The sequence below is a fragment of the Festucalex cinctus genome, chromosome 11 (genome assembly GCF_051991245.1).
Source record: "Festucalex cinctus isolate MCC-2025b chromosome 11, RoL_Fcin_1.0, whole genome shotgun sequence".
In the NCBI taxonomy this organism is placed as follows: domain Eukaryota; kingdom Metazoa; phylum Chordata; class Actinopteri; order Syngnathiformes; family Syngnathidae; genus Festucalex; species Festucalex cinctus.
In genome coordinates this window covers 3,751,662-3,764,914 of record NC_135421.1, presented here as the reverse complement: position 1 = coordinate 3,764,914, position 13,253 = coordinate 3,751,662, and the positions used below count along the sequence as shown (strand labels likewise).

The following is a 13,253-nucleotide window of genomic DNA, read 5'->3' as shown; positions in this document are numbered from 1 at the left end:
GCACCCAGCGCAGAGGCTGTCATACTTCAGAAACTGTAATTCTTTGGCTTGGTGCCGCAAAAATCTCGCTCGTTTCCAAAACCCGGAAATGTATTTTAGCATGTGAAATCCTGTGCCGACGTGGGCACGCCATATAAAAAGGGGGCCTCCCCAACCCAGTTGCGTACCCACCCGTCGGCTGTCGGGTTCCGAGGTGGCTCCCGCTGGCACTGGCGGGGGGGGGCGGTGTCCCCACGCCGGCCGCGGCCCCGGGCCGGGACCAAGGTTGAGTGGATGTGGGGAAAGCGGGGGAGTGCAAACTGAGTCGCCCGGCCCGTGGCCGGGTGGTCGGAGCTCCCGCGAGCACCGACCCTCCGCAGCCACGCGCCCTCGGCCTCTCGTTCGAAGGCGCCTCCGCCCGTGCAGGCTTGCTCACCCTCTCTCTCCGGTAATGATCCTTCCACAGGTTCACCCACGGAAACCTTGTTAAACTTCCTCTAGTATAGTCAAGTTTGATCGTCTTCTCGGCGCGCCGCAGGCGCCAGGGAGGGCCCATCCGTCACGCACAGGCTCGCATCCTTCCCACATCGTCCCGACGAGTTCACGAACAGTTTGCTCATAGTTCACGACCTGGTCGCGGAATTTTGTCATGACAAAAATTTTCGACATGGCACACAGTCACGATGGGTGTACGCACACTTTACGACTAGTTCGCGCACTGGTACGACTCGAGTCGTGCCAATTCGTGCCACAAAATCGTGCAAGTGTCAAGGCACCTTAATGTTGTGTTCAAGTACGCCATGGAAAATCGTCAACTCTTCCACTCCCGCACAGTCACAACTTCGACAGACATGCTTCAGAACCGAAACATGGCACTGTTTGATTTTATGTGAATCGCTGCTCGGAAGTACCAACCCAAATCGGTCCATATCTTAAAAAGTACCGTCTTCGATACCCATCCCTTCCGCAAGCACATGCAAAACAAACTCCACACAAAAAGGTCACAAATTCACTCTTTTTGGTGCGCAGAAACAGTGTTAAAAACATACCACTCAGCTGCCTTTTTAATTGAAATGCGGTATGCAATTGTAATACTATGTAGTTTGTTAAATTGTAATTACATCATGAACATAATTCAGTAACTTACATGTGACCACTGTAATTATGTTTAACCATATTAATGTGAAGGACTACCCATCTGTTGGACAAATAGCCAGGCAGTTGGAAAAAGAACATATTCAACCCATATTTGCTGTGACAGAAAATGTGGAAAATATGTACAAGGTAAAGTATTCGACTTATTAATATGTATATCTTTTGAGTGTGGTAGGGTGTGGAATGACTTTTAACCATATATTCTATTTTATTATAGCAACTCTCCAAAATGATTCCAAAATCTGAAGTGGGAGTTCTGTCACAAGATTCGAGAAATGTTGTTCAACTGATTGAAAGTGCATATAATGTAAGTCTTGAACTTTTAGTATTTACTACGGTGGCCCTGAAGTGCAAAACGCGAAAAAAAAAAAAAAAACTGGCACAACTGCAAATTCAAAAACACAAACCAAATAAAAAAAGAGCACAAAAACAAGGAATAGAAAAGGTAATCACAAACACAAATCAGAAAACACAAACACAAAAACCGGAAGAAAACAACAAAAAGGTAACCGCAAACACAAAACGAGTAACCTCAACATTTTCCTCACGGAAGTAGTTGGTAGGTGGAAGGCAGGAGAAACCATACTCACGAATGATTGGACGAGAGGTGCAGCGTGAATGTGTTGTGTGCTGGAGTCGGATCCCAAAGCGCAGACACAAATTCAGTTTTAACTATTTATTTACATAGAAAGGCGAGAAACAACGAAAGCTGCACTGATGAACAGGAAGTAATAATCCGGCAAGACACACACAATTCTCAGACTGCACGTACAGACAGTGAATCGATCTGATTGGTTGCAAGTAAAAGACTAAAGAACAAAGGCCAACATCACCAAACTGTCAAATAGTAAAAAAAAAAAAACAGTTGAAACTGGATGCTGTTACATCAGAACCAAAACATACACGTAACGGGTCGTGAACTCTGGCGCCCAGAATGGATGTTCCATGTTCCTCCTGCCCTTTTTGGTTTTTTTTGTTTGCCATTACCTTTTGTTTTTCTTTTTGTTTTTGTTTTCTGATTTGTGTTTGTGATTACCTTTTCGTTGGTGTGATTTTTGATTTGCTGTGGTGTTTTGTTTTTGTGTTTTTTATTCGGTTTGTGTTTTTTGATTTGCAGTTGTGTAGAGTTTTTTGTTTTTGCGTTTTGCACTTCAGGGCCACCGTAATTTACCCTTTTCTTGAAGAAAAAAAAAACAATTCTTGTTTTTATTTCAGTATTTGATACGTGCATAATCTCTCAAAACAACTTTATTTCCAGAGATTGTCCTCCAAAGTTACTCTAACCCATGATACTCTCCCTGAAAACGTAAGAGTTGTCTACACTCCACTCTGTAATGATGCAAGACAAGAAGGGGACAACAAAGGAGTTTGTGACAATGTTCATGTGGGACAGAAGGTCAGTTCTTTGTGGTTTTCTAAAGCCTTGTCCTTTGTTTCTGTAATTCAATTAAAAAAACAAAAATGTCATACATTCTGGATTCACTTGGAAACACTTGCAGGTGTTTCGAGTTAATTAGACGATTCAAGTGATTAGTTGAATAGCCTACTAGTATACTTTTTCATGATATTCTAATATTTTGAGATAGGATATTTGAGTTTTGTTTAAAGGGGCACGATGCAAGATTAAGAGTTTTTGCACATTTGCGACCCCTCTGGCGAAACGTGGAATGGACCCCAGCGACGTGCACACGGCCAGGAGCGTGCGCGACTTTTCGGGCACAAGCAAACCTCCAAGTTAATCGAACAAACGTAAACACGGAGCACAATGCCTTTTTTATAGGCTTAATCATGTCTACAGAGGTAAGAAACGTATTCATCTTCAAGTTACTTTGTATGTGAAAGTCATTTTGAGTGCCAATAGCTTACGTAAGTACAACCTTCCAAACGTAAATAGTGCATCCCGTGAATCCGATGACATTGAGGATAGCAATACGTTGCTAATATGCCCAAGTGCAGAGACATTAGCGACCATGTGGTAGTTTTATTCTGCACTGCTAATCATAAATAGACCCTATCGTACTTTCGCTACGAAGTCTTACCTTTTTAGCAAAAAGTCAGCAAGCTGTGGGTTTCATCCCCAGAATAGCGCTTAGCTCTTTCCACCTGACGAACGCTGCTCTTATATTTATCCGCGTCCTCCCGTGACGCTGGTCTGAAAGTTTTTTACTTCTCTTTGTCTTCCGTGGAGTCTCCAGTGCAGGTCTCTTTAAATCCAGTTTGAATTTGCTGTCCTGTCCGTGAAGTTGTGTGAACAATCGCGAGAACTAACAGGGACAATAGCATACACGCGCATGACGTCATGCTCAGAGCCACAGTTAAAGATTCCGACCCGAACGCTCCAACAAATTTCCCTTTTACAGAAAAATAGGGGCAACACTCATTGTGCCACAGTCATGCCTCCTGTCCATTATACAATTCTTAAAACATGTGCGGGTGAAAAATATGGTTATTTTAACACTCAAATTTGAGTCTAATCTTGCATCGGGCACCTTCAAGCTGTAAGCTATAATCAGCAATATTAAAATAATAAATGGCTTGCAATATTTCAGTTGATTTGTAATGAATCCAGAACGTGTGACATGTTTGTGTTTTTAATCGCATAACATAAAATAAAGGACTTTATCACAACATTCTAATGTTCTGAGACAGTTGTGTGTGTATGTGTGTGAATATATATATATATATATATATATATATATATATATATATATATATATATATATATATATATATATATATATATATATATATATATATATATATATATATAGTTAAATTGTAAATTAAATATATAATGTCAAATGATTCATTGAAATCTATTCAGCATGCAACTATGAGGTTGTCACTTGGGCCAGGTGGCAGCAACAGAAGCATTTAAGTACCTGGCAATGCGTGGCATTTTCCAGGACCCTGCTGCCACTGTCAGGGAAAAAAAACACACTGCTCCCTATGAAGGTTCAACGGACTCTCTGTTGTGTATTAGTTGCCATTGTGAGTGTGTGCGTGTGTGTGTCTAAGAGACAGGAAACGCAGGTTATAGATCGCCGGAAATGACCACGACGTGTTGTTGAGTCCAGACAGGTGTGCCGCATGTGTGACTAAACGGTGTGACAGCAAGTTGGCCACTGTTTTTCCTTCATATGCTTGGACACAAATGGCTATGAGGATGGGATACTGGCTCTTCGCGTGTTGCTGGTGAAAGTGGATTCAGGACTATCCCCCCCCCCCCCCCCCCGTGTTGTTTTTGAAGTGCTTCTGGAGTGACTGATGATGTGGAGAAGTAATCGATCATGTGCGGACTGGAGGACGGCGGGCCATGAGTACCGTGTCCGCTGCAGCTCACTTCCCTTCTTATGGTGTGGGCACGGTAATATCTCATGTCTTGCCAAATGATGAGCAGAAGCCTATTGCCTTTGCGTCCCATAGTTACCATGCTAACTACTATGCTTGAACAGTAGGAAAGGAAAGGAGATGATCAAACAACAAGACAACTTTAAATCATTTGTTCAGATACTAGTGTACAACACAAACATGAGATTGGACGGCATTGTGAAAGACTTGCAGGAAGTCAAGCTAAGTCTACAGTTCACTGATGGCGTAAATTATCTCCGTGCTGAGGAGAAACATATCTCAAAGCTGGAGAAATACGACACAGAAATCACGTGCAGTGAACTGAAGGTACTGTTTGGCAAACTCGAGCAATCTGGATAATTGCTCACGAAGAAATAATATAATTGTGGACGGGATAGTTGACGAACAGGACGAGAAGGTTGATGTGACTGTAAGCAAAGTTCACCAACTATTTCCAAATAAATTGGGATTGAAGAGCACTGGAATGTACATCGAGAGATGTTATGAATTAATAAATGATAAATTAACACAAATGAAAGAATATGCTTCGCCCGGACGACCTGTTTGTGCATGGAGTAGCGCGGTGGCTAATCGGCCATGGACGGCGCAGCGGGACAGCAAAAACAGGAGAGCAACTTTAAGTCCATAGGTTCACTTTTATTAAAAAGAAAAAAAAAAACCTAGTGGGCTCAGAGTCACCGTGCCTCCCCGGCGTCAAAAATATTCACAGCCAAAAACGTAAAAGCGTTGCACCTGCACACAAAACAGGCGCCACACTGTAACTGTTGTAAGTTAATTATTTTACATTAGTAGACATAGTAAGATGGCACTTTGAAAAAGATATTCTTTAGTAGTTACAACTTACAAGTGGAGTATTACATATGCATGTTAAAACAGCATTTTAAGAGTGATAGTCACTAATTCAGTAACATTACATATGCAAAAATGTTGCTCACTGTTTTCTAAAATAAAAGCAGATGTTTGCAAATGTGCAAATTACAAGATTTACATCATTTTAAATTAAACAAGATATTCAAACGATTAATGGAGTAAAAAAAAAAAAAAGTAAATTAATTCGACAATTGACTAATTGTTGAGTAATCAAATAATCGTTGCACCGCTACACTGAATCGAATCATAATCTTGCTGAATCGAACCAAATCGTTCCGTTTTAAAATCAAACCGTCCTTGTATCGGATCACACCCAATTTATCGAGATGCGTATCAAATCGTCTTGATTGGAGAAATTTACACCCCTACGTTACAGCCATATTATCCGGGCGTCCACTACAAAAAAATAAAATCATGAAGACAACTGTAAATCTATTTTCCATGTTGTTCTTATGTTGGAAAAGAGTCAAAATCAGTAATCAAAATAAAACATTGCTCAGTGGAAAAAATGCTGGTCTGGAGGGGTTATAACACTGCCACACACATGCAACCTTAATATATTTCATAGTGTCAACATTTCAGAATGGAAAACATAACATTTCATAGTTCATTGTTCTGTTGCAAAATAAGACACTCAGCCACATTCTGGAAGAGTTTTTTTCTTTGTCAGTCTTCTGCAATCCAGGCATTGTGAGAGGGGCGAGGGACTGGAGGTGATACAGTCTCTAATGCCTTGGTCAGACTACAAGAAAACAGCCCGATTTTGGCGCGACCGATGTGTCGCGGACAAACGGGGAATGTCGTCAACGATTTCGGGTTGTCTTGTCGCACAACGTGACATACCTACGTCGTCGTCCTTTTGGTATCACTTTCGACTGGCACTGTTCCAGTAGCTCTTAAAACTGCTGTTATTCAACCTCTACTTAAACAACCTAAACTCGACCCAGATAGCCAATGCAATTATAGGCCAGTATCAAATTTACCGTTTATTGCAAAAATACTTGAACAAGTTGTTGCGCAGCAGCTGAATGAATATATGACCGCTAACAATCAATATGATAATATATACCTTTTCAGTCTAGATTCTGGGCCGTTCACTCTACAATCAATCTCGGCACGTTTGACCTAGAGCTACGAAATTTGACAGGCACTTGTAGCACCCCGGGACGCACAAAAAGTCAATTGGGATGTAGCAAAAATGTACAGGAAGTGAGTTGTGAATTTTTGAATGTCCAAATTTGGCCCTTTTTTACACATTCACTATGGTCATACTTTTCCCCCCTTTGCAAACATTTTTCGTCCAATTGACTTCAAACTTGGCATTTATCATCTCAAGACCTGAGACAACAACTGGGCAAAAAATCCTGACTTTTTGAGATACTATATGACGGGGGCGGGGCATCAAAAATTGCCTTTAAAATTTCATTTGTCCAGAAAGACAAAATGCTTAATAACTCCCATGTTCAAGCTCCAAAAAATCTCAAACTTCTCAGGCAACGTAATAGTCACGGCCTGAAAACATCTATATAATAAAATTCAGATATACATTTAGCGCCACCTAGTGGTGACAATAAATGTCATACTTTACGTTTTTAGCTCCTGTGCCGAGCTCGTTGAAGGGATCCAGTTGAAAATTGGTCAGAAACACTTTAACATGTTGATCATGCCCCACACCGAATATTGTAACTTTTCGCCAAAGGGCGTGGCCGTTACAGAGCCGCAAAGTCTGATGATTTTTTGTGACAATAAAAGTTGCTTTAACTTGACCCAGATGATCCTATCTTCTCAAAATTTCACACATTTGATGAGAGTCCAGCCCGTAAGACATCTACAAACTTGTATGTCATCTTACTTATAGCACCACCTACTGGCACTTTTTTTTCTTACGAATTTTCTTTAATGTTTTTCTCCAACCACGTTAACTGGACCTACCTCATATTTGCTCAGAAGAGGGTTTCGGCCTTCATGATGTCACAACACGAAGTTTGTGAGTTTTCGCGAATCGCTGTGGAGCTGTTCGCCAAGAAAACATCGCCAATTTTGAGGGTCTAAACATGCACAAAAACTCATGAAACTTGGCACACACATCTGGCCTGGTAAAATGAGCAATATTTTATTGTGTATTGTGCTATTTTTAAAAAATGACTCAATAGTGCCCCCTAGACATTTTTAACGAAGCAGCCCCACTTGTACATTTAAGCAAGATCTTCGGAAATTTTTAGGTGTATGAGGGAGCACAAGACCTACAAAAAAAGTCTCTTGGACCTATATGCTAAAATAAACAGGAAGTGAGCTACGAATTTGTGAATGTCCCATTTTTGACGATTTTTGCACATTTACAGGGGGCATACTTTTGCCCACTTCTCCTACACGTTTCATCCGACTGACTTCAGACTTGACCTGGACCATGTCAAGACCTGAGCCAACGACAGGCGGAAAAATCTTGACTTTTCGAAATACTATATGATGAGGGCGGGGCATCAAATTTTGTGTTTCGCAATGAAAAAGGATATGCTTAATAACTCCCCGGTACATGCTCCAAAAAATCCCAAACTTGACATGTATGTTGATATTTAAGGCCTGAAGGTATCTCTATGACAACATTCAGTTATATATGCAGCGCCACCTAGCCCTTGAGGCATGAAAAAAAAAATACCCCACTTACGGTATTTTTACAAAAATTGTGAACATGTTTCCAAATGAAAAAGGATATGCTTAATAACTCCCCGGTACATGCTCCAAAAAATCCCAAACTTGACATGTATGTTTATAGTCAAGGCCTGAAGGTATCTCTATGACAAAATTCAGTTATAAATACAGCGCCACCTAGTCCTTGAGGCATAAAAAATATAAAATAAAAATCCCCACTTACGGTATTTTTACAAAAATTGTAAACTCATTGTAAGTGTGATAACTAAGTCATTTATGAATATTCTTTTACTTTCCATCACTCAAAATGTTCACTGGCATCAGACCGATCCAAACATATGTACTTTTTTTTTATTTTGTTTTATTTATTTTTGATAGCTTCTATGGACAATAAAAGCAACATTGTGCAATCCATACGAGCGATGATGTATGTATATATACTTTTACAAAAAAATACCAATCAGGGCAACTCATTGCCTAAAAAGAGAAAAGGTCGCTGATTTTTGCAGATCTTAACAATCACCAAAACCCTTTGAGCTTGACACACTCATCACACCTGGCAAAAAAAAATAAAAAATCCACATGCATAGGTTTATCATGTCATTTTCAAAGAAATTCTGCTTCCAATGTGCCAGTACCCCAATGTGCCAGTACCCCAACGTGCAAGTACCCCAATATGGCCCGGGCTGCGAGGGCCCTTTATAGCTGCTCGCAGCACTAGTTTTTTTTTTAGTTTTTTTAGCCTGATCCAGACAGGTGCAACATGAAAATATTTTACCCCGCTGCCACTGGAACTCGCACAATAATGTGAAAGGCATTGCACGTAGGCTATTTATTTTCATTTAAAGACGTCAGCTTGAATCAAGTATCGTCCCTGTTCGGGGGCCGGTGGAGGGGGGCATAGCGCCGGCGAGCACGACTCCTCTGTCCCAAAACTGTGATCATTCTTCACCAGATTCTGTTCTCATCCCAGAATCATACTCTAAAAATATCAAAAGTCACATTATTTTTTTATTTTATAGACGCGGCCACCTCATACATTGTAACATTGCCACCGTCATGGGTAATGGCGACGTCAAATATTGTGATATCGTGATATTAAAACTGTCACAATATATTGTCGTCATCATGTCACGATGTTAAAAGCAGCACATCTATTTAAAAAAAAAGTCAGGCTGAGTTCCATTTGTGCAGTTATAGCACCCTCTGGTGGCTAGTTTTGTAGTGCAGTTAAATTTTCACAAGGCATGTTTTGGCCCTTCTATGTTTCAAATCCCCATTAATCGTTAAATGAACGTAATATGCTTGTGAACCGAGTCAATATGTGGAGGAACTCACTGTGATAGCATTAGCACATGAGTGCCTCAATATTAACCCATAGGCAGCATTGTGACCCGTTTTGGACTTTTTGATGTTTCTGACCTAGTCATTTCAAAATAAGATACTGCCTACAGGCTATGTGTTATTGTAGGCACAATATTATGTGTATTTTATTTAGTATGAGCAAATTTTTTTACATTATTGTGACCTTTTTTTTTACATTATTTGTATCGCCAGCCTCCCCACAAAATCGTGATAATTATCGTATAACCTTCATATCGTATCGTGATGTTTGGATATCGTTACATCCCTAGTCAATAGTATCCATTCGTCCATTGTCTTAACCGCTTTTCCTCACTAGGGTCGTGGGGATGCTGGAGCCTATTCCAGCTGGCTTTGGGCAGTAGGCGGGGTACACCCTGAACTAAATGCCAGCCAATCCAGGACGTCAATAGTACAAAAGTACAAAAAAAATATTGTGACTGTTGTTCAAATATTATATAGTATGATTCGGGCATAAGTGAGGATCGATCACGGCTTTGGGACAGACATATAGAGCCTATATGTTTTTATAGAAGTCAGCCCAGGCGCTGCATGTCGCCTTGATGCGTCTTTTTCCTCCCTCCCTCGGAGGAACAAAATCTGATGGTTTGGAGTGAACACGTGTATTAAATCCACCATACTAAAACAATTCAAATTTCAAATAGGGATCAATATTTAAGCAGTTTAGAAAATTATGTACTCAAACACAATATATGCCGAATATTTCATTTTTTGGTAAAATAAAACAATAGCATTTGTCATCTCCAAATTAATTCACAAAATGGGCTATATTACCCCGACACATATAATAAATTAAAATACGGTAATTGTGAAATCGTATTTTAAACAACTACCGAGCAGGGAGCGCAAGCAATAATGCGCTCATAAGCCTATGCCGCACTTGTCGCATGCTCCATTCAAACAAACAGTCCCTGCTCTGCCTCTTCTTTTTGTTGTTGTTATTGTTTTTTGCCCCGCCTCCCCGACATGTCAGTGCCGATGGGGCTCTCTTGGCGAAACAACGCACAATGATCGGATGGTGTCTTGTCGAGTTCAGACTTGTAGTGTGACCACACGCCCCGTCGACGACACAGAGAGAATTTATCGGGTAACATGACAAGCGCGACTGTCGTGAAAGAAAAAAAAGTCGTGTAGTTTGAGCTCGGCCTTAGTCAACCAACCCCCACTTTGGAGTGTCCCAGGACAAAGGAAAGGCATTCCTTTGTCCTTGATGAGTTTGGAAAATTGCCCGATGTTCACTACATGTTTTTAGTCCATCCATCCATCCATCCATCCATCCATCCATCCATCCATCCATCCATCCATCCATCCATCCACTTTCTGAGCCGCTTACTCCTCACTAGGGTCACGGGGGTGCTGGAGCCTATCTCAGCTGGCTAATCGCAGGGCACACAGAGACGAACAACCATCCACACAAACAAGCACACCTAGGGACAATTCGGAGCGCCCAATTAAGAGTGCGGGAGGTCTCCTGTAAAAATATGGTGTACTCCGGTCTCCGGAGTACCCGGAGAAGACCCACACAGTGACCGAGAGAACATGCAAGCTCCACCCAGGAAGGCCGGAGCCTGGACTAGAACCCGAGTCCTCAGTAGTGGGAGGCGGACGTGCTAACCTTAGATCCACCGTGCCACCTCCATCCTCATTTAAATTTAAATTATTGGTATCTTGGTATAAAATTGTTGCAACTTGGTGAAACCCTTAGTAACAAAGGGAGTGCATTTAGTGCTGATTTCAAAACAGACCTGCGGGCCCAGTGGCTTTGGATCTTTTGACGAAAGCATGTAAAAGGCACGTCTGTCATACCATATATGGTAACACTTTATAATAACTACCCGTTATAACTAGTTAATAGACCATTAGTAAACTGTTAATTAATGAGTTATTAATGACTTATTAAATGTTTGTTAACTGTTTGTTAAGGTTTTAAAATGATGTCTATAAATAGTAAAAATGTTATTTTTAAACTGTTAGTTATTGAGCTCTAAATGACTTGTTAACTGTATAGTAATTATTCATAACTATATTTTATAAATTAGTAATACATCGTTAACAAGCTATTAGAAAATTACTTACTAATGACTTGATAAGTATTACTTCATAGTTTGTATAGTTTATTGGGACGTTATTATAAAGTTGCCACTATTCCTCATTTATTACGTGTTAGTAAATGTGGAGTAGTTGCAACTTTAGAATAACGTCCCAATAACATAAATAGAGTAATAACTAATATTTAAGTTGTAGATTAACTCACTTCTTTACAGCAGTTGTTAATAGTTTGTTAACCATCTACTAATACTATACCAGTGAAACTTTGTAGAGGAGCAAATGAGTGGAAAAAGTTCAATGGGACGGAAAATTGATATTTAGGCATGGTAAGGCATAGTAATTTTATATTTTAAATTTCACCTTCAAATTCTGTACTTTCAACTTGTTCCACCTGTTTGTTGTTTGACAAAGTTTCATAGTTATTAGTAGATGGTTAACATCTACTATGTAAAGAATTAGCTAATATATAAGTTAAATATTAGTAAGTAGTAGGGGTGTTAAAAAAAAAATCGATTCGGCAATATATCGCGATACTACATCGCGTGATTCTCGAATCGATGCAATAATCGGCAGAATCGATTTTTTTTTTTTTTTAGGATTCACACCTTGAGCATGGAAGAATGTTATATGAACGGAACATTAAGCCTTAATATTTTATTTTAATGCTGTTCAAACATGAAACAGATTACAACCTCTATAAGACTGAAATTTCAGATAAATAAATAATACATTTTCATATAAATCTTACACTCTACAAGCTTACTGATTAGTATTTTCAAAATTTGAATGAAAAAAAATCGCAACAATCGACTTATAAATTCGTATCGGGATTAATCGGTATCGAATCGAATCGTGACCTGTGAATCGTGATACGAATCGAATCGTCAGGTACTAGGCAATTCACACCCCTAGTAAGTAGTTAATTTATACTATTGGGATATTATCGTAAAGTTGCAACTGTTCCTCATTTAATAACAGTTAATAAATGAGGAATAGCTACCACTTTAGAATAACGTCCTAATAACAGATATAAACTATTAACTGATACTTAACAAGTCATTATTAAGTAATTTACTAATAGTTTGTTAACTTAGTCTTACTAATTTATAATATATAGTTACAAATGATTAATATACAGTTAACAAGTCATTTATAACTCAATAACTAACAGTTTAATAATGACATATTAACTGTTTATAGTCATAAGTATAAATCCTTAACAAACAGTTAACAAACATTTAATAAGTCATTAACAACTCATTAATTAACAATCAACTAATGATCTATGAACTACTTATAACGGATAGTTATTATAAAGTGTTACCCAATAGATTAACTTTTTTACTGCCAAAAACGTTTAATGGCGTATGCTAAAATCTCACTGAATGCCGCCATAAACGTTGACGTTTACTACGTTTTTGTTTTCCTCAAAATGGGCAGTACAACGTGTTGTGCAGCACTGCCTTGCCAATGGGATTGTGAAATCAAAAACACCCACTAACTATGGCCAACAGATGGCAGCATTGCATCTCTTTTCAATGTGCTCCCTGGTGTATCAAATTACAATGAAACATGACGAATCTGATGAAATAGAACGTTTTCAAGGACGATGTAAATGATGAAAACGTTAAATCTAATTCACAGAACGTCACTAAACAAAAAATAATTCGTGTCAAAGTCACTGTTGTGCAGCAAATGTATCTTTTCACAAAAAGCTTGTTTTCGCTTTATTTTTTTTCTATTTTCGCTGATGTCACTCAAATTACTTATTTTCAAATGGTGATTATGAAAGAATG

General features: G+C 39.3%; 1 protein-coding gene across 5 annotated transcripts in view; it reads left to right on the top strand.

The window, feature by feature from the left end:
* Positions 1-13,253, top strand: part of itgb2 (integrin, beta 2) — a 139,133-nt gene that overhangs the window by 68,497 nt on the left and 57,383 nt on the right. For all 5 annotated transcript variants that reach the window (XR_013287410.1, XR_013287411.1, XM_077537721.1 and 2 more), the window contains exons 8-10: positions 1,168-1,263; positions 1,352-1,441; positions 2,393-2,530. Coding sequence is in view for 3 of the 5 variants with exons in the window: in XM_077537721.1 (XP_077393847.1) it covers positions 1,168-1,263; positions 1,352-1,441; positions 2,393-2,530 (324 nt within the window). In the remaining 2 variants the exon portion in view is untranslated. The remainder of the gene's footprint in view (positions 1-1,167; positions 1,264-1,351; positions 1,442-2,392; positions 2,531-13,253) is intronic.